General features: G+C 41.0%; 1 protein-coding gene across 1 annotated transcript in view; it reads right to left on the bottom strand.

The window, feature by feature from the left end:
* Positions 1 to 2,582: 2,582 nt before the first annotated feature.
* snd1 (staphylococcal nuclease and tudor domain containing 1) overlaps positions 2,583 to 20,476 on the bottom strand; it is a 168,477-nt gene continuing 150,583 nt past the window's right edge. Inside the window, exons 21-23 of the mRNA XM_087172590.1 lie at positions 17,924 to 18,127; positions 5,532 to 5,576; positions 2,583 to 3,596 (exon numbers count right to left, since the gene is read on the bottom strand). Of these exons, the coding sequence (XP_087028716.1) occupies positions 3,531 to 3,596; positions 5,532 to 5,576; positions 17,924 to 18,127 (315 nt within the window). The 3' untranslated portion in view covers positions 2,583 to 3,530. The remainder of the gene's footprint in view (positions 3,597 to 5,531; positions 5,577 to 17,923; positions 18,128 to 20,476) is intronic.

Below are 20,476 nucleotides of genomic sequence, written 5' to 3' on the forward strand. Positions count from 1 at the left end.
TCATGAATAGTAATTTCTGCCTCTGGTTTACTGTGATCATGCAAAACCTACAGTGTGTCATCTATCAACCACACAGAAAGTCATGAAAAATAGAAGTGCTCCTGCCATGTCTAATTGAAAAACATGTCTTCAAGGCTGAGGCTGTTTTTAAAAACACAATTTGAATGTTAAGTAGGTACATTTCAATCTTGGTTAGCCTCTTTCAGGGTAGTTTGCAATAACATCCTCTGGTCACTTCTTCAGAGTGTTTAATTTCAAGAGGAAAACAACCAGGCGCTTCTTTTTCTCCCAGTGCAGTTATTTTTCATATTTAAGTCTAACTGAAATTAAATAACATGTTTTTTTTCACTGCTACAAAATGCACACATATATATATGTGTATGTATATATATATACATACATACATATATATATATATATATATATATATATATATATATATATATATATACGTGTATATATATATATATATATATATATGTGTGTGTTGTACTTTACTTTAAATAACTATCTTCTTGTTGTCTGAATTATGGATGTGTCTCATCTTGCACCTTACCTTGTTGAGTAAGTCCACTGCTAATGTCATTTTTAAGGCTGGTCAGATCAAACAGCTAAAAAAGCTTTTCAGAAAATGTAATTTTAATGAGTTTAGATGCTGTTGTTGTCCGTACTCTCCAATACGACAGCCAACAACACATTGTCTGTAATCTACAATTTCCAGTTTACTTTGTATTTCTGGTTCCCTGCTGCTGCTCAGCCTGTTGTGCCCCTTCAGAGGGTGTGGGGACTCAAAGCAAAGACATTTTTTCCGTACTTTGAATACTAAAAATCTATTAACAATAAATGTAAATATTGCTGACATTTTTGACTGCGGAGAGGGATGACTGATTTCAGTTAGACTTTAAATGGAGGAGTCATGTAGCTATACGAGAGTGAGGGCTCTTTATCTTGCAGAGATAAGCAACTTTATTTTGCTTTATCAGCAGCTGGTGTTTGTCCATATGGAACATAATGTGGTGATTGGTTTAGTGTTGATAATGTGTGGGAATCAAATTTTCCATCATGGGACAAATGCAGTTCGAAGTGTTGATTCTAAGGTAGTGAGCTCCTCTTGTGATATATAGCAGTCTAGCCCTGTGAGCACAAAGCTTCACACACTGAGCTGTCATTCAGAATACTTTCAAACTGATGGATGTCCATGTGGTTGAAAACATGTTCCATACATTTTAAATGTACATGACAGATGTGCCACATTCATGTCAACAAGAACTGTCACAAAACCAGTGTAAATGTCTATTTCATCAAGGTGACCTTGATGATGTTACAAACTTATGAATACTGCAGGATACAGTATAGCAGTGTTGTATTCTGTCATGGCTGTGTTCTCTTTGGGTTCAACCAAGCGTATACGGTTTCATGAAGTTATCTTTAAACCATATAAGTGATTATATGAGGAGGCAACGATGTGGTTTATGTCAGATTTGGCAACGCACCGGGGCTCTATGCTTAAGTCATTTATTTATATGGCAGGCCATATCAAATGTTTATGAGCACTTCATTATAGCAGGTTTTTTTTTTACCATAACATGGTGGATATGGCTGCAAAAATTGTTGAGTATGCCCAAGAGCACAAATCAAAACTAGTGCTGCAGTATATTTAAATCCATGCCAGCTGAACAAATATGAAAAACAAGAAAAAAAGTATCTTGTTGCATCTTTAATGTAACACTTCACTACAAGTAATGTTACAGTGCATCTTCACTAAAGGATTAAGCCTACTTAGACATATATTGGGCATCCACCCCCCACATTCTCCATTTTAACTCATCTACCTTAAATGAAAGTATCTAAACCATGTATAGTTCACAAAATTTCTGATTATTTCTTTACACATTTAATAGGACAAATAGGAAATATAAAGATTTGGCAAGTATTTGCATGTAGATATCTGCAGATCTGAAGACACAGATACATGATTTTATACTGCATATATAAATCTGTTAAAGCTTCTGTCGATCTTCTCATATTGAGATCCATGTTTTGGTTTGTTTCTAAGCCTCGGGATCACACAAACACATTTCAGACATGCACTCTTCAAAATAACCCTCTGAAAAAAAAAAATACATCACCTTATGTAAATTCAGATGTTGCCCTTCTGCACAACTTGCATAAACCAGCATCCTTTAATGAATGGAAATAGTCTATTTGACACTATTGTTTGGTAGAAACAGATAAGCAGAACTACTTTGAATTCGTGATAAATTTGAAATGATTTAGAGGTGAAGTTAACCTTCACCTGTAAAAGTTCAAAACTGAGGCAGGCTTCCAAACATTATCTGCATTGCTAATAGCAAATTCTTTGGGAAAAAAAAAAACTCCAAGCTTAGCTTCGTAAGAAAAGCTTTTATCTGTGGAGGAGTGCTCTTCTTTTGTGGCTCAACTATTTTTTAAAAATCAAACATCTAAACTCAGATTCTAAGTTGACCTCAGTCTGTCAGTCTTTGTACCAACAACTGTCAATCAGTTTGAGAAAAAAACCTCCACTATTCGATGTTTTTATAAAAAAAATGGAAACAAAACACTTTTACTTTGCTTATTTTTATTCAGCAGATTTTTAATAGAATGCAAAGGTCCATTATGTGGAAATAAATTCAAACACTGTTTTTGCTATGGCATACATAGACAGAATAGAATGCCAGAGACAGGATCATAACCATTATTAGAATGTAAACTTTACAGAAGATTGATGATAAAATGCCACATGATGGTGTCCATATTTACTGGTCATAAAAGTGTGACAGTGAATAAACGACAAAACACTCCCCACAAAAACATCCGCAAATGTCATCACCACACAGATATACACTGAAGACAAAAATAAACTCATCCTTTTTTTTTGTCTGTGTGGCTCAACCTACAGTATTTCTCTAAAATAAATCAATTTACACTTTTCAACATATCCTCACATTTACATGAAATTCATAAGGGAAGCATTTGTTTGCAAATAATCGAGCGTTCTCCCCCAAACACCCAGTGCCTTCCTTTACAGAGGAAAGCAAGGACTGGGCTCGAGTGTCAGAGAGCAAGAAAAATGACTGGCTGAACCACATATGTAAGTATCATAATTATCATTCACACAGGAAGTCTGCTGAAAGGGTAACATGGCAAAAAAAACCACAGATTGGCAATAGTGCAGGCTGCTTGAGCTGGCAGTGGCCCGTTAGGAAAATAAAGGATGAATGGAAAGTGATTCTTGTATGATTCATTTTTTCTTTTAGCATTGCTAGCATGCTCTATTTGGAGCTACAGGGGCTAGCTGGAAAAAAAAAAATGGTACGCACAGAAGAGAAGTCAGGACTGGAGGGATGAAATGTCAAAAAGGAAGAGTGAGTCAATGCTTGTCGTTTAGTTTTTCATCATTTCTTTACTTTGTCTTCTGTCCAATGCGTCACTCGCCGTCCATGTTGGTCTTTGGAATGGTGTTGATTGGATGGTCGGTTTTATTTTTTTCCTTTAATTTTTTTCTTCTTTTAACGGCTGTAACCAAACTCATCAGCATCATCTGCACGGAAGTCTCCGTAGCGCCAAATGTTGAGCTAATGGGAAGACAGAGACGGATTTTATTGACCACAATGAAACAAATAACCATAAAATGCTGTTACATTCCTAACTGCTTTTAATGGGACTGTAATAATTTCTCTAGCACATTACATGTTAAATGATCAAGAGCAAAAAGGAGAAGGGAGACCAAAAAAACCACTATGCAACGTCGACAGAGACATCACTGCTTTTGCAGGCCAGTGCAAAGGCTGCATCATTATCATCACTGTTTAATCTGACTCTTGGTGCTTCCCCATTTCAGCTGGAGGCTCAGCGTCTCAAATACCACCCAGTCTATTACTTCTCCTGTTCCATTACATCCATGCTCCTGCATCACCTCATAAACCGTCACATGCATTTCCCTGCTAAATGTCGTCTTTATCACAATACGATTGGCAAAGTGTGTGTGTGTAGTTTGGAGCAGCATCCAGTGTGATATGGGTTATTTAAATGTGATAGAAATTGTGCAGTTTGAGGGGTGTTTTTGTGTGTACGAGGGTCTGTGTCTGTGTGGGATGTTTCTTTTCTGGTTCTCAGAGGCATGAGCGCTCAGCTGTTAATGCTGTGATTCATAGCTAATTAGTGACTGTGCTAATTAGCACTAGTTATTAGGATGAATGAATGAATGAAGCCATTTGTACGTATTGTCATTTCCCATCTCTCACTCCGCTGCCTTTTTTCTCCTCCTCCCTAACACCCTGAAAACATGGTAGTAACTCTGATTGTGATTAGAGTCAGTTCCACCTCTGACTGGCTCATTGTCTGGGTTTGCTGTATCACCACGGGGTAACTAAATGAGCGCTGGAGGGACAGCTTTTGGATTTTGAGCCATGAAGCTTGACATTTACGTGGGTAAAAACAAAATAGGATCCAAGAGTCTGTGCAGGCTCAAGGTTTCTTGTGAAAAGCACCTCAGATTTGAACAAACACTTTGCTGTCAACATCTAAAAAGAAAGACCTAAAAGGGATCCAACCTTTGCTAACAAAGAAATACTTAGGACTTACTGTTAGACACTTATAATTTTCTTACATTATTTCTTAAATCCAAAAATCTTAATTATTTCCTAAAACAGCTGGGCACTGTAGTTTTTAGCAAGCGTTTGTCTAATAGGAGTGAATTGTGCATGAGTTGGGGACAATTTTCAGTGGTGGATTTGTTGCACTAATGTGTATTTAATGCACTAAGATGGTCATCGACACACTGGTTGACACATTCCTCCATCCTAATGAAGGAACGTGTCTGCCTGTGCAAATGTGTGGCTCATTTATGTGTTTTTAGGACAACAATGGAGCAATAAGCTATATCAGGTTTTGGCTACACAGGCAATACTTGTTATAGTAGGATACATTTAATGTTGGTTGTGTTTTTTAATAATAAATGTAATAAATATCAAATATCACCAGACAAGCTTTAAACACAGGCTTGTTTTCACATGATGATGACTTATGACATTCCTTATGACATACATTACGAGGTCCTTTCATGTTCTTGGTTTAAAGTTCTTTGATTGACTCATCTCATCTGTCCTGAGACGGCATGAGAGCCCGGTGTGTTATGTGCCTCCTATTCAATCTCCTGTTTTTTCTTCCTCTCCTTCTAGCCCCTCTACACATTTTCACACACATCCCCACCCCCATTTTCACAGTATGGACCTGCACAGACTGTGGGCACCAATCCATATGGGACAATAGTGACTGCCAATGTAATGTGTCACATCTTGAGCGAAAGAGAGAGAGAGAGAGAGAGAAGCGACAGAGAGACGACACTTTCTCTTCGGTAGTTGGTGTAGAAAAGTAATTAGTGTTGTAATATATTCTTGTTTTGGCAACATTAGATTTCTCACAGACAAACCACAGTTATTAGGAGGAAGAGGCGACAGAGAAGCTGATGAAAAGACAATAAGATGGTTGGCTGGGATGGAGTGACTTACCCTGGCACTCTTGGCAGATTCTTGACTGTTCAGGTACTCTGTCACCTAGGGCAGAAAGAGACAAGTCATTAGCATATCACATCACTGTCACACATTGGATTTTAAAGGATTAAGGTGAATCAATGCATTCTTTCAACCCGCTCTGCCCCAGGAGACATTTCTTTTACCTGCTTACATGGAAATTTCACAAGTTTCTTGCACAAAGTTCACGTCTTTCACAGAAGGACACTTGCTCATCCTCCAAGCAACACTAGATGTAAGGAACACATTATGCTCTGAAGATCAACAGCATCAAGATAACGCACATAGACACAAAGTGGTTATGTCACTGCAGGGAATGTGGAACGCACAAACATGAGAACGAAGCATACGGAACAGCCAACACCACATTACGGCTCACTGTTCGGGGGTCATTGCTTTATCCACTGTGGGCAGACCATCACTTTGCGCTTCATGCTACAACTCACATCCCCTTGTGCCTGCTCATCTCAGGCCAACACCTCAGTGGTTTGTAGCAGCAGTTTATAATCAAGTGCATGAGCAGGACGTCTTAAGGAAGCTACTAGCTCAAAGGTGGTGAGCCTGACTTCTACGTGTGTTTCATGTAGAAAAGCAGAGCTCTATGGTTCAGTGTGGTGGTGGGACAGAAATGAAAAATTCATAAGGAATAAAAGGCTCCTTTGTTCAATTCAATGTCAGAAATTAATGAAAAATGCTTCTCACAATTTCCCAAAGCCAAAGTTGACATCTTAAAAGCTTGTTTTTTTTTCAACTGACAGTACAAACCCCAAAGAACAATCAGTGTGTAATTAAGAAGATTAAGATTAAGAAGAACAGCAAATCCTCACATTTGAGAAGCTTGTGCCACTCAGTGTTTACCATTCTCGCTTGAAAAATGACTTAAACAATTAATCAATCAGCAAAACAGTTATAGATTATTTTTCTGTTAGTTCACCAGTTGAATAATCCTTTCAGCTGGTCAGTCTGGTCTCTGACCAGTAGCTTGTAGTGGCTAATGTTAGCAAACATAATATCAGACATCACAGAAGCAGTTTGGTAACTTAATGCCACTTGTCTCTATTCAGCACAAGTCATTTACAGTCAACGTTCTTTAAAAACATGACAAATGCACTAAAACATAAAGTATGAACAAGTATGATTTGTGTTGCTTGACAGGTTGTTTTTACTCCTCATTATGTCTCTTTATCAATCTTTCTATAGTCAGAATATCTCAGAAATTAGTGTGAAAATATTGAAATATTTAATATTTCACAATTATGCCCTTATGTTCCTTAGGGGTGATGTTAGGGTTGACCCTTGACAAACCTGTCACTTGTATACAATACACGCCTCTTTCATAACCACCAGCATAAGCCACTTTGTGGGAACATTAAATTCTATCATTTGTTCAATACGAATGCATCTGTTTGTTTTGCTCGACATGAATAAGTGGGCATAGTGAGAGTATAGAGAGGATATAAAAGAGTTTGAGAAAGCTAGAGGAGGAAGCCAATGTGCAGTGTTGAGCATATTGACTGTTTCTGCTAGAACAGCCATTTAGCCTCATTGAATGAACCAGTGATGAGTCATAGGGCAGTGGGTGGGGTGGGGGGAGGCTGGGTTTGGTCAGATGGTTTCAGTGCAAGTGGATGTATGGACCTTGGAAAGCTTGGACGACAGACCCTATGAGTGGAGCTGTCCTCCATCAATACAATGTCAGAGTGGCTACAGTGTGATCGCATGCACGCACCTAACCTCCACCATGGTTGACCCTGACCACTCACATTCAGTCTGTGAATGGTGGAAGTACAATTCTGCCAGATTCATAGGGTGAGCAGAGTTTGCTTGATTCTGATTAGAGGGAAATATCAACATCACGGTAACATGAAAACTACTCTAAAGAAATAACAGCAAAAGTCACTTGAAAGAAGGAGACAGCAAAAAAAAAAAAAGAGTCATTGTGATCTCACAATGGATTCAATTGTGCACCACATTTTGTATCTTATTATAGTAGCAGATGAGCTGGCTTTCACACTCAGACGCACACACACACCAGAACAAGGATGCCAGATGTTAAAACTGTCGAGTGTGGATTGGGCTCTAGAGTTTAATTGCTTAGCTAGCTTGTGCACATAGGTTGATTTGATAGCTACGCAGCACATGGCACGTCAAGATAACAGACCTGCAGCTGGATTGTACAGTCACTGTGTCTTAGCGAGTGCACGTGTGAGTGTGTGGCTGGGGGAAGTGCAGTGGCTGCAGAAGTCATCCATCAAAGCCAACTAAAGGAGAGATTTTTTGGAAAGCATTGGGATATGGCATCTTGGTCCCATCAGGCAGATGTCACCATATGGAAGACCCATCCAACGATATTTCACAGACACAAAAGGCCAGTGATGCCATTTGGGCTTTTGGGGGGAGCTACCAGCGCCCATAGCAGTTTTAGTTCTTTCCTAGTGCTGCACTTGGGAAGTTAGGGGGAAGCTAAAATCAGGTGGAATAGGCTTTCACATCTGCCAAAGTGGATTTGGCAATATTCAAACGCAAAAGAGGAAATTACATTTTTGAGAAGAATGGCAAACTAGGAAAAGCTCAACTTTAAAGGAAATATATTCCATCTACACTTTTCCAAAACTCTACACAGCTGAGAGTCTGCATCCACATGCAAAGTCAAGAGCACTACAGCACAATATGCACAGATGATGGCTGCCATACTGAAACTATCACGGTGAGCCTCTTTGTACTCTGGTTGGGAGGGTGCCTTTCCTGGCTCGCCCTCATCTTTCACTGTTCTGCTCACTTCAGCTTGGTGTAACACAACAGCCAATCAGTGTGCAGCTGAACACCGATGATGACTGCCTTCAGATTCTGAACAGCTCGCACGTATCCTGTCCCGGATCCTTCCTTCACGGTTTTTCTATTGGCTCCAGTAGCGAAGCATAATGGCTCGTTTACAACACAAACGGAAGCTAAACTCATGTGGAGATGACTTAAAGTGGTAAAGGAAAGGAATGTTTCACTTTATTGGAAACAAGTGTGCCATTAAACACAGAGGGAGGAGGGGGGTGGGGGTAATGGAAGAAAGGTGTGATGCAAAATTGTCAGAAAAAAGAAATGATGTTCCACCAAAGCAGAGAGGCCAACAAGGAGGAAGCTTAAAGCTGTTTAGGTGTTCAGGTGAGAAGTGGGAGGAGAATGTGACAGCACAGACATGATGGTAATGACTGAAGGGAAAAGGAAAAGAAAATTCAGTGTTTGGAGGGGGGTGAGGGTGGCAGAAGGCAGCGAGTGACAGCGTGCTTGTCTGGATGACCCTACAGAGCTCCCATATGTCAGACAGATGCCATGTTTGGTGAGCAGTGGCCACGGACGCTGGCAGTACCAGAGACTATGCTGTTCGGCTAAGGAGGATGCTGTGTGCCAAGGAGTGTGCCCTGAATGTGTGTGATTATTTCTTAGCTTCCATTTAACTCTGCTGAGAGTCTGAAAGTTGCCTCAAAACTGCTATAAGAAAGTTGAACAGATTACAGAAGTCAATTTTCTTATAATTTCACACCAACAGTTTACATTTGAGTAAATTCACAACATTCTGAGAACTCTCTGATGCTCCATGCACATTCAAGAAAAAGGTTATTTACAACTACTGGAGGATGCGTGGTGGCATATCTAATATACCGTATATATGGTATTATCCAATTATTAGATAATTGATAATATGAGCAAATCAATGCACTACACTCAGCTCTACAATTAAATGCAATTTCATCCATTTGAAATAGTAAAAATATAGAAAAAATAATAGAAAATCATTATGTGACAGTCAATGTTGATATTGTGGCAGGCTGTCACAAATAAATCAATGTATTGGAAACACAAGGAGTCAATTTTAAGTCATGCAGGCGACTTTCTAGTGGAAGACCTGGCGGGGGAGTGTGATGCTTTTCGTGAGATGAACAACAGGTGGTGTGGGTCTGGTGTTTTGGCACTCGTCAGTGCGTCTGTCTAGCTGTGAATCTGTCTGCCTGAGAGTGAGAGTCCGTGTATTTCCCTATGCTGGCCAGCATGCCATGCCCAGGTGGTGTTCTGGTAAGCGTGGTGTGAAAGTGATGGATCTGAGCGAGAGCTAACGTTGCAGCTTTCTGACAGGTTGTGCGCGTCTGGTGCGTAGGTGAGCTGCCACATTTTTGATTTCACAGCGAGCGAAAACGCTAAGTGAAACCAGATTTTGGATGGAGTGCATATGAAACGCAAGTGACTAATCAAAGTTTCAGCAGTGGGTATGCTCTCTTGGTCCTAGCTGTCAAGATGGGATGTCAGGCGACGTAAAATCCACTCGAGTGGAAAAGGAACAATGAGGCTTGTCCTCCACGCATGTTGAGCTTTACTCATTAATAGCAATGACGATCAGACATAGCCTCCCAGACACCAGCAGTCAAACTCCAACCAAAAACAAAGTGCCACTAACTCCCTTTTGTCATTGTTTCTTTGTTGTTGCATTGCTTTTGTTTTTTCATTCTGCTCTCTCAATCCTCATTACATCTTGTTTCATTCTCCCACCACCTGCCATCTCCCTCTCCTTTTGACTCCACCTAAAGCAGAAAACTGCACAAGACAGGTTGTCTTCAGAGCGTTTGCCGCAACACAAAGCCTTTTATGTCTGTAACTCACACCATTTCAATTTGAGTGTATTTGGCTGCGCTGTGGATTGTAGTCCTTAGAGACAGCTCTCATTCAACATACCACTGCATGAATACTGCATGGCAAGCAGAGAGGGGGCCAGGGTTTTGGTAAACTCTCTTCAGGCTTACACACAAGTGGATTGATAGGGAAAGGTTTGTCACACACCCACCCTGGCTAACCAGGGAGAGAATCCTCGAAAGCTTGTTGTGTGCAACTGAGGTACGAAGGAATTACAGTGTCTTTGAGTAAATGTAGGATAAAACGACTGACAATGAATTGGCTCATATTTATGGATGTAAATAAAGCATGGCATTACATTTACTGGATGTATTTTTTACTACTTTAAAAAAAAAAAAAAAAATTTAAATCCGAAATTTATCTGAATTAAAGAAAGGTAAAAACTCAATTTAAAACAGTAAAAAATCCAGGTGAAAATGAACAGTTGTCAGCACCTGACTTCCATGGGCTTCCAGTTATTCTCTTTATTTTCTATTAGTGGAAGCATTTTCTGAGCTGTCATTGCTGCAAGAGAACCTTGTTTACTGTAAACTGCATCACTGTTTGCCCTTTGCAGAAAAATTTTCAACATGTAGAAAAAGAGAAGTAGAAAAATCAGTTTCTTCAGATATGCTCCTTCTTACAAATCTGACCATTTCTCTGTGAAAGCTGGAATAAATCAAAAACTGAGCCTTTCAAGTACATCATGTGTACAAGTGTCATTGTCCCTATCTGAGGTAAACTAGGATTACGCCCTGTTGCATGCTGGTCCCCCCTAGCATGACTGTCGGAGGAGATCAGGCGCTTTGGCGGGAACGTGGCATGACAAGCCCACCAGCATGGGTTCATTGAGTTAAGGAGGACATACACATGTAAAACATGTGCACACACTACAAATGCAAGGACTAATAACAGATACCACAGAGAAAATTATCCAGTGCTCTCCCAGGGGCACTGGAAAGAAAACAGGTCTTACGTAAACACAAGTACCATAGAAATACTTGATGCGCATGCACGGATGCACACACTCTTATCCTTATAAAGGCTATGTAAAGAGTTGCTCCTTTTTTTCCCAATATGTATTCTCTTCTGTGAGGTCACACAACTCAAACAATCTAAGCTTGAAAAACCTGGTGCCTCCACTCCCCAGCTGTCTGTCTGTCCTCTATGCACCCCCAGGGTGTGTGGGAGGGAGGATAGAGTTTGTGACTCTGTGTGTGTGTGTGTGTGTGTGTGTGTGTGTGTGTGTGTGTGTGCGTGTGTGTGCGTGCGTGTGTGTGCGTGTGTGTGTACATCTGCAAAGGATGGAATTGCGTTTGGGAAGTGGCGCGTGTCAGCTAGGACATGTCAGAAGGGCCCTCAGAGCAGTGGCAGCAGGGGAGGCAACTGCCTGAGCAAGTGAGTGTGTATGAGAGTGTGAGTGCAGTCAATAACAGGGGAGCAGAAAATGTCCATTAAAAGGTCCCATCTCTAACTCTACTTGTAAATTAGGTATTGAGCCATTGGTGAGGAGCGGTCATGCTGTCACACACCCATGAAGCTCAGTGGGTGTGCGTCTGCGTGTGTTTATATATGCCCTGTGGTGGTTTTTGAGGATGAGGTGGGGGGGTTCTTGATGGGCTGTGACAGGCAGTCATTGTGGTTGAACAGGGAGGGTGAGACCTGAAAGTCAGTCAATTGGTGGTCCGGATACGGCTAAAAGCCATTTATAGATGACACAGTGTTGAATATTTGCATTGGGGTGGAGGCGATGGAAACCTGATCCACCGTGGCAGGATCCATGGGGTGCTTACTGACTCTACTCGGACATAGAACCCCCCACCCCCACGTCGCCATTTTTGTTGTTCTTCATTTCATTGTCATAATTTTTGTCCTCTATTTTTTCTGTATCAGGCATCGGGATAGTGTGTTGTTTTGTTTTCCCTTTCTCTACATTTCATATGAAGAGTTAAAAGTGAATGTGTTGGCGCTCATGAGGGACCCCCACACATGTCCTATGTTTGTCCCCTCTGCCTGGGGACAGCCCATAAGCAACAACAGCCGTGCTACTACATGAAACATTGTTTGCCCTCGAGGCCTCATTTTGTTACTGTGGACCTGCTGTATAGACACACCAACATTCCCATGAGGCATATCATCAGTGTCCAAACCACTGCCTTAACAGTATGGTGGCAGAGGACAACATCACATGAGCCACCTTGCTGTAGCGCATTGTAGGTGTACCAAGCAGCACAATTGTACTTTGATAAATGGAACAGCCCTTCCCTTGGGGCATCCTGTGTATATGTGAGCCTCCTTCCTGATTTCCTGTATGGATTCCCCACATACAGCTGTAGGTGTGGCCACACCACTCAGCACACCATTTCATCTTCATCTACGGTTCCAACCCCCATTAACACAATCACTGTGCAATGCAACTGCTGAGCTATTAACTACACGGGGGGCTTTAACCACAAGCTGTAAGAAAACCTCATCTCCCATGAGGCAGTTGTGAAAAGACACAAATAAATAAAAAACCCTATATTTCATGTGAGCCACCACTTAAAGGCTGCTCCTTCTGGCTGCTCAAATGCTACTTAAAAGTCCTCCACTCTACATTCATACATGAAAAACAAGGCCTCAGTGTGAATACAGTACGAATACAGAGAGAGAAGATAAAGGAAGAAATAAAACTACATTTCTCAAGGGGCCTGTGGGTAATTAAAGATTCCAGGACTCATCTGCAGCTTTCACTCTCAGGGAGCCACCTTGCAGCTGTTTTCCCCACAGTCTGCCTTCAGCTCACACACACACACACGCACGCACGCACATGCACACACAATACTGTAACATTTTAATAAATATCCTAAGCGTGTCTTTACAAACATATGTCTAAGGTGTGTGACTATTTCTGGACTGAAATCCTTTCAGTGGGGAACATATTGGAGAATTGGCCAGGGTCGATACAGCTATCGCTGTTGGTGATTGATAATAATTGTGCTGGCAAGGGAGTGACAGACACTTACGTGTTTGTAATTGACTTGTAATTAGTAAACGGGAGATTATAAGCTTGTAACGCTAATGAACTTTGGGGGCTAGCACCGATGTCACTTAGCTGAGGTGACTGGGTGAGACGGTTGGCACCCGGTGGCCTGCCAGAGTTTGAATCAGTTATGTTGTTGTCGGCTGCTGCTAGAAACAGTGGTGAAAAGCAGCAGAGCACAAAAGATTGTGCCTCTAACTACACAGCCATCTTCTAGTCAAACTGTCATGACAGACTCATTTCAGTACACCATCACTTAAAATCATAAAAGAGAGTCATTACTTTCAGCCCAGTGTGAGTTCACAGGGCAGAATCGGCTGACGCAAGTTACAAATAATTGCAGGTAACAGCATTTAAATCACAGCTCATTATGAGGCCAACACCGGGTCTGATCTGAGCGCCTCTCCACTTTAATACCTGGGGATTATTGTTCATCATGACATAGCACTGAAAGACAAAATGCAAATTAGCACATGCAAAAGCCAAACAAGCCGCCTCCCCATTGCTGTCTAAAGAGAATGCTCAAGCTCATTTTGGATAACATGAATAGCACAGGCTTAAAGAAAAAAAGAATGCATGGAGAGGAGGGAGTGTGTATGAGTAAGTGAATCTCTCAGTGAAGAAAAAAGTAATAATGACAAGTACGGTGAAGTAAGCGAGTGATGTGCAGAAGGCAGAGAAATGGAGGAGCAAGAGGAATGGAGGGTACAGGAGCGAGTAAACAAGAAATAAGTGATGAAGAGGAGAGCACTGGAAAGATAAGAGGCGATAGGAAGGAGAGGGGAGAAAATTGAGTGATTTTGAGAAACTGGTAAAGACAAGGAGGAAATATGGAAGAAATCAGACCTTGAACAATGAGTGGAGAGACTTTAAGAAGAATGAGGGACAAGAAAGAAGTGTGTTAGTGAGTGTCTGTGTGCCAAAGTGGCAACCTGCCATTCTAGCAGCGGATAGTTGATGGTGCCAGGACAATTTAAGGGCAATATAAGAATGGCTTAGTACATCTTCCGTGCCTGAGGTGGAGAAGGCATGAAGTCAGTGTGTGTCTCAGGTCAGAGCAAGAGAGAAGAACTCTAAATGTGGTGTTTTGTGCACACAGAAGAACCCAACAGGAAGTTTGGCAAACATCCATTGTTTTCTGTTTGCCAAAGTTTACCCAGACTGTTGAGCTTTGCTAAGAGCTCATTTATGATACCAAGATGATGATAATATGTACAATTGGCATACAATTGTACCTGACAGTCAACAGTGTACAGCATTATTGTGCCTTAGGGAACAAAAAATAAATCAAAGACCTACATGCTCATACACTCTTCTGTGTTACAAGTTTCCACAGAAATAGAACAGTTCTCAAGCTCTGTATCCGAATATAAAACGTCTGAGCGGCGACAAATAAGGAGGAAGAGCAGACAGACAAACAAAGAGGAAATGTATGAGGGAGAAAATATGGTCGAGAGTAAATAACACAAAAAGGTTCAAGAATTGAAACTAATTAACAGTCACTAGCCCACACTTCCTGAAATACTGCAGCTACTGTATATAATGTAAAGTACATATTGTCTCCAGGGCTGTGCTGGTGATAAAGCAATGATATCACTCACTGATTATAATCTAAATAACACATGCAGAGGGACTACACATGATATGCCAGATGTATGGCAGATTAAACTTTATGCTGACATTACAGCTGTTTGTCAGTGTAGCTGCAGTATGTACTCCATATGGTGTGCATAGTGGGCATCTTTGAGTAAAGGGTTTAAGGCTGAAATGCGCTTGAAAAAAAGAAATAAAACCCCAAATGGATGAATATCCCTCTTTGCTCTCTCTCTCTTGGGACAATGCCATTCTCAAAGACTGGTGTTAACCTTCAGTGCACTTATGACTGACTATTGATAGTCGCTGAAGTGCCAGTGAACATTACAGCCCATCTGTTATGCAATGCTTAGCACTACAGATTACAATGACCATGTTCCAATCCCCTGGAATGGATAATGAATAAAGAATAGAGCCAAAATGGAACAGATAGGAAGGACAAAAGTCACTCTACAAGGAGGCTGATAGTCTGGATGAGTGAAAAGAGAGAAAGGAGGAGAGAAAGAGCTCAGGGTGCACTGGCTTGGATACTACACTATCTAAAGCTCAAGGGGAACTTTCTGTGAGATGAAAAGAATTGGGGGCACGGATCCAGAGGTCAACAAAAGGTTGTATCTTAGAGCATTTTTGGTTCTATTGGCCCTAAAGGATAATGTTCTCTGTTGTCGCACTCGCAGCAGCTGGAGTGCTGCTCATAAATATTTGAGCCAGAAATGCACCTTGCAAACAAATGATTCTAGGTCAACTCCACTAGATCACAGGAAAAAACTAGGATGCAGCAAATTAAGAGATTAAATTGTAAATGCCTTCATCCAAAACAGCATACAACATCAAATAGGGACAGCTGAAACTGAAAGAATCAAATAATCACAATAGTTTTTGTTTGTAAGGAAGACTTTCACTGTTCATTTCAGGGCTGCAATTAAACTAATCTGCACATAATTTCCTCAATGAACTGAAATGTCAAGAGCACAAGGGGATGTCTTTAAATGTCTTGTTTTGTCCGACCAACTTTCCAAAACTCAAAGATATTCAATTTACTAGACAAACAACAGCAGCCGGTTCTCACATTTGAAAAGCTGTAATCACAGAATATTTGTCATTTCAATTGTCAGAATAGTTGTAGATTAATTATCTGTCGATGCAAATTCAAGTTATCGATATTAAATCGATAATCAACCATTTGTTTCAGCTCTAGTTAATTTAAGTCCAGAGAGATTTATCACACCTAAGCAACACCACTATTATAATTCACAAAATCACAGATATTATTCTTTTCTGTCCCTCAGCTCTAATAACAAACAAACTCCACACATTTTGTGAATCAAAAGCAAATTTAATCCAGTCAGAGGTGTGAAAGCGGCCGAATAACACTTACTTTTGCCGAGTCTGAAATATGGACGATCTCAGCGATGGCTTTGAGATTGGATGCAGACTTGATGGGTGGAATCAACAAGGAAATGCTGTAGAACTTACTTCAGCACACTCTTGTAAGAACATTGGCAACCCTGCTGCTTGTTAGAATTTCTCCAGATCAAAATATTTGTCTGTATCCAGCAAGGAGGACGCAAATGCTGGAGACACAGCTGCTGAATACTAATGAGAAACCGTTCCACAAAACCTAAATCTGTGCAGTCTATAAGCCTATTAGTTGTAAGGCTGGGAGGTTTTAATCACTGTCCTTTGTCTATAGGGTCCATTACCCAGAGACTGCATTATGGTCGCTGGCTACTCTTCAGAGGTCAGAGGTCAAAACACTCTGACAATGATACACAGTGCTTTATTGACGGGAAGGCGCAAAGTGCTTTTATCAATGCTGTACAAAAATGAGTTAGTAACTACATAAGCGAGAGAATAAATTGTGTACAAAATGTGCTCCTCCCACCCGCTTCTAATTTGTATAAATATCCATTTTGATATGTGTATAAATAATTACACTCTGGTGGACACATTTCTCCATTCCTTTGTGCGTTTCAATTTTTAAATAAACAGTAGAGTGACTAATATTTGGGATGTGCGAAAGCAGTAATTGCAGAAGAAATAAATATCCTCCATTTTTCTTTATCTTTCAAGTACAGAGTGGCTTTGACTCTGCTGGGCGAATTAGCATAATGAGAGGAAAGTAAATGAGCAACGCTTCATGGTTTGACAAAATGGTCGCCATCTGAGGCAAATAGCGGTGTGTAAATGTATATTGTGGGGCTGTGGACTGTCAAATGAGGAGATGCATTATATCTCATGTACCTCAGTGTTCACATTACAGAACCTACAGGCATGTATCGTAATACAAGTTTTCATGTATCAAAAAAATCTATACATGACAAACGCTGAGATGGAAGTAAGTGGGTAGAGGCATGCAGGCGTGGACGTGGTAATTATTGAACTGTCAGAGACATAGACGTCATATGGACCTTTTAACATCAAATAATACACAAGGGGCCCATTTGCAAATAAAAATGCTAAATACACTTACCATGTGCTTAAAGCTAAATTACACCTGCTAGCATCTGATCAACTGACTTATGTCACTGTCCACTCGTAACAGCAGTGGCACAAATATTGATCCATACTATGCATTTTGACAGCACCGCGAGGCACTGAATCACAAGCAAGAAGCAGGTAGGGAAAAATAATACTTGAAAAGATGGATACTATGATGGCATATGAACAAACAACAGTCAGACTAGGGCTGGAAAATGAATCTAAAATTTACTGAAACCGACAGTATGACCTGTTCAATAAACTCAACCTTTCCCTCACCTTTAATACACCTGAAAGTACAACAACAATTCACATCTCACCCTAAGTACAAGCAACAAATCACTCGCAGTCAGCATTGTTTTCCCAGCATGGATTCATGCCAAACAGAAAGTCGAATCTGTATTGTTCCACAGGTTTTGGTGATATAATTAACCATGACTGTCTGGTCTCCAGTCTCAGCAAGACTAGAGAGTGTCATTAATAGAGACAGAGAAGGGGAAACAACACAAGAGACCTCATAATCAACCTAGACTTCAGTTTTAGGCTGAACTGAAGATTTAAAATTGCTTTATCTTACTGTACTTTTATCAACTTCTGTCTATCCCATCTTTTTACTCACCATCTTCTGCAGGTACTTTTCCTTGCGGACGTCCACCATGACCAAGCCCTCTTTGACCAGGCCTAGGCCCACGTCATCCTTGGTGTCACCAAACTGTATCGTGACGTGTGGGCAGGTGGCACCCGAGTACTCCACATTCAACAAGCACTGGCTGTTCTGGATGTCCCGCACCACACAGTCCACCACGTCCGCACGGGCGTCCTCCTGAAGAGATAAAGGTTGATAAGCAATGGGATTAGGAAGAAAGAGGAGGTGAGAAGAGGAGAGGAAAGAAGGAAAACAATAAGGAAAAAAGGAGATAATAGGAAAAAAGGGGAAGGGGGAAGGGAGGGAAGGCATGAGGAAGAAAGGTTAAAGGGATAATTAGTATCTTATCACTGATGACTCCTAAACAGATACACACACAAAGACATGCAATGCAGAGGCTGATAAAAAGACACCCTACATAGGCATGAACCTAATTGTGATGGGATTTCTGTTGGAGGAAAAAACCTTAAAGTGTGTAGGGAGGAGAGGGAAGGGGGGGCTGTCAACACACTTGGTAATGTGGCCAGTAACGACACAATCATACACATTATTCACCAATCAATAACAATTACATGATCACTCACACAGCAATCTGTCAGTCGTCAATCATGAGATTGTAGTGTGGCTGAACTATCTAACGGTCTAACTCCCACCTGCCCTCCTCCTCCTGTCCCTTTTTTCTTCTTCCCATTCTCCAGTTAGTTATCTCATCCTTTCTTATTCCTAACCTCCTTGAATGTGAAAGGCCAGCATTTGATTGAACACATGGTGGAGAAGGAGGTGGAACAGCTGCGATGCAGTCCTGACCTCACGTCTTCCGGTAGTCGGGGCGAAAACGAAAAACAAGGGAGCTGCATCTTCAAAGGCAGAAAGACACTTAAAAACAAAAATCGGTCCCTGGCCATCATCCATCCCTCCCCTACACCATCCATCCCTTCGCTTCCCTTCTTTCTCGCCCTGGTCTTGTCTCCATGGCAACCCCCTTCGAGCTAGCTGCCCTTGGTTATGTGCGTGTCTGGTGTGTGTGTGTGTGTGTGTGTGGGCAGAGAAGCTTGTTCAAGGCACAAAAACTAAGGGCCTTTTTTGTCCCCGCTCTCCCCCTGGTCAGCTTGTCACAGGCGCTGCAGGGGAGCTCAGGGCAAGTGAGAGAGGGATGTGAGGCAGAGGAAGAGTTAGTGTGACAGAGAGAGAGAGATGACCGACACAGGAGGAGAGAGAAGAACACAGGGAGAGAGTATTACAGAACAAGAATGCGTCGACACTGGTGAGGGGGTAATACAAAATTAATGAGAACCTTCTAGTGACCCTCTCTTGTCGACTATGTGTGCAGAACAAACCTGGTTAAAACACTTTGACACATTAACAACAGGCTAAAATATTCCAACTTTACTCACTGTGAGTCAGTATAATTGGATGTCGAGCTGTAGAAGTATTTTTTCTAAAATATTCAACACTTGAGCTAATTTTACACCTCATTTTCAGTACCAATACTTTATACTTTGATACCTTCTTTGAGGAATGTAAAAAAGGTTTTTGAACAAAACGCTTTTTTCTTTTACCAATACAACCTCTTGATTGCATCAGTGTTGAACTTTGCCTTGCACTGTTTAAGAACTTTCCAAAAAGAAAAGGCAGCCCAAAATTAGAAAAAAGTTCAGGATCTGATTAAAGGATATGTTAAAGTATTCAGTGCCAACTTTCGATACATGAGAGAGGGGAAAAGTACTGAGAATCAATACCAAGCCCCAAAAAGAAATGCTGAAGATAAAATCAATGAAAAGGAGTTAAAATACATAGATGAACTTTAATTAAATTTTTTCATAGCCATCTATACGAAAAGGTAGATGTTAGTGTGTTATAAGTAATGCAAATGAGCAAGACTAAATGAGTAGGAAAGATGCATAACCTCAAGCAACCTTTTAATTGGAGTAGTTTTTTTCATTTGTCTACAAACCAGTGCCATTATGGAGTGGCTATTGTGTGGCTGGACTGTTTTAGGTGGCATTTTTTAAAATTTATTCTGTTGTTCATCTTTATTACAAATGCCCTCTTGGCATAAACTACTTTCTTTAATTAGCTGACAAGGCATATTAAAGAAGTGGCAGGGTGTCCTGAGTGCAGGCAGCTGAGAGTTCACAGCATCCATAGTAAAACTGGATTGAAGGGGCCGACCACAGTTTCTTGCCCGGAGCGGGTGGTGGTGATGGTTGCTTGCCAAAAGCTTCAACCATCATTGCGTTTATAGATGAGGAATAGAAGAGGTTACAATACACCCTCTGAGCAGCGCTACTTGGAGGGACAAAATGGACGCTACAGTCATTCCCTATCAGAAAATGACAAGACAGGCCGGCCAGACTGGTGCTAGCTGGTTAGCATGCTAATTTCAGTGAGAGAGAAGAAGTGACAGAAATAGAGGCAAAACAAGAGTTAACATTGGTGTTGCTCTCCACCCCTGGAGACAGCTCTTGGTGAGTAAAAGAGTGAAGTTAGATGCTAAATTCAAAACATTTCTTCTAAACTGGTAAG

This window comes from Seriola lalandi, unplaced genomic scaffold (assembly GCF_002814215.2).
Source record: "Seriola lalandi dorsalis isolate HSWRI2012SDOR001 ecotype SW California unplaced genomic scaffold, Sedor1 jcf7180002053435, whole genome shotgun sequence".
NCBI classification, from domain to species: domain Eukaryota; kingdom Metazoa; phylum Chordata; class Actinopteri; order Carangiformes; family Carangidae; genus Seriola; species Seriola lalandi.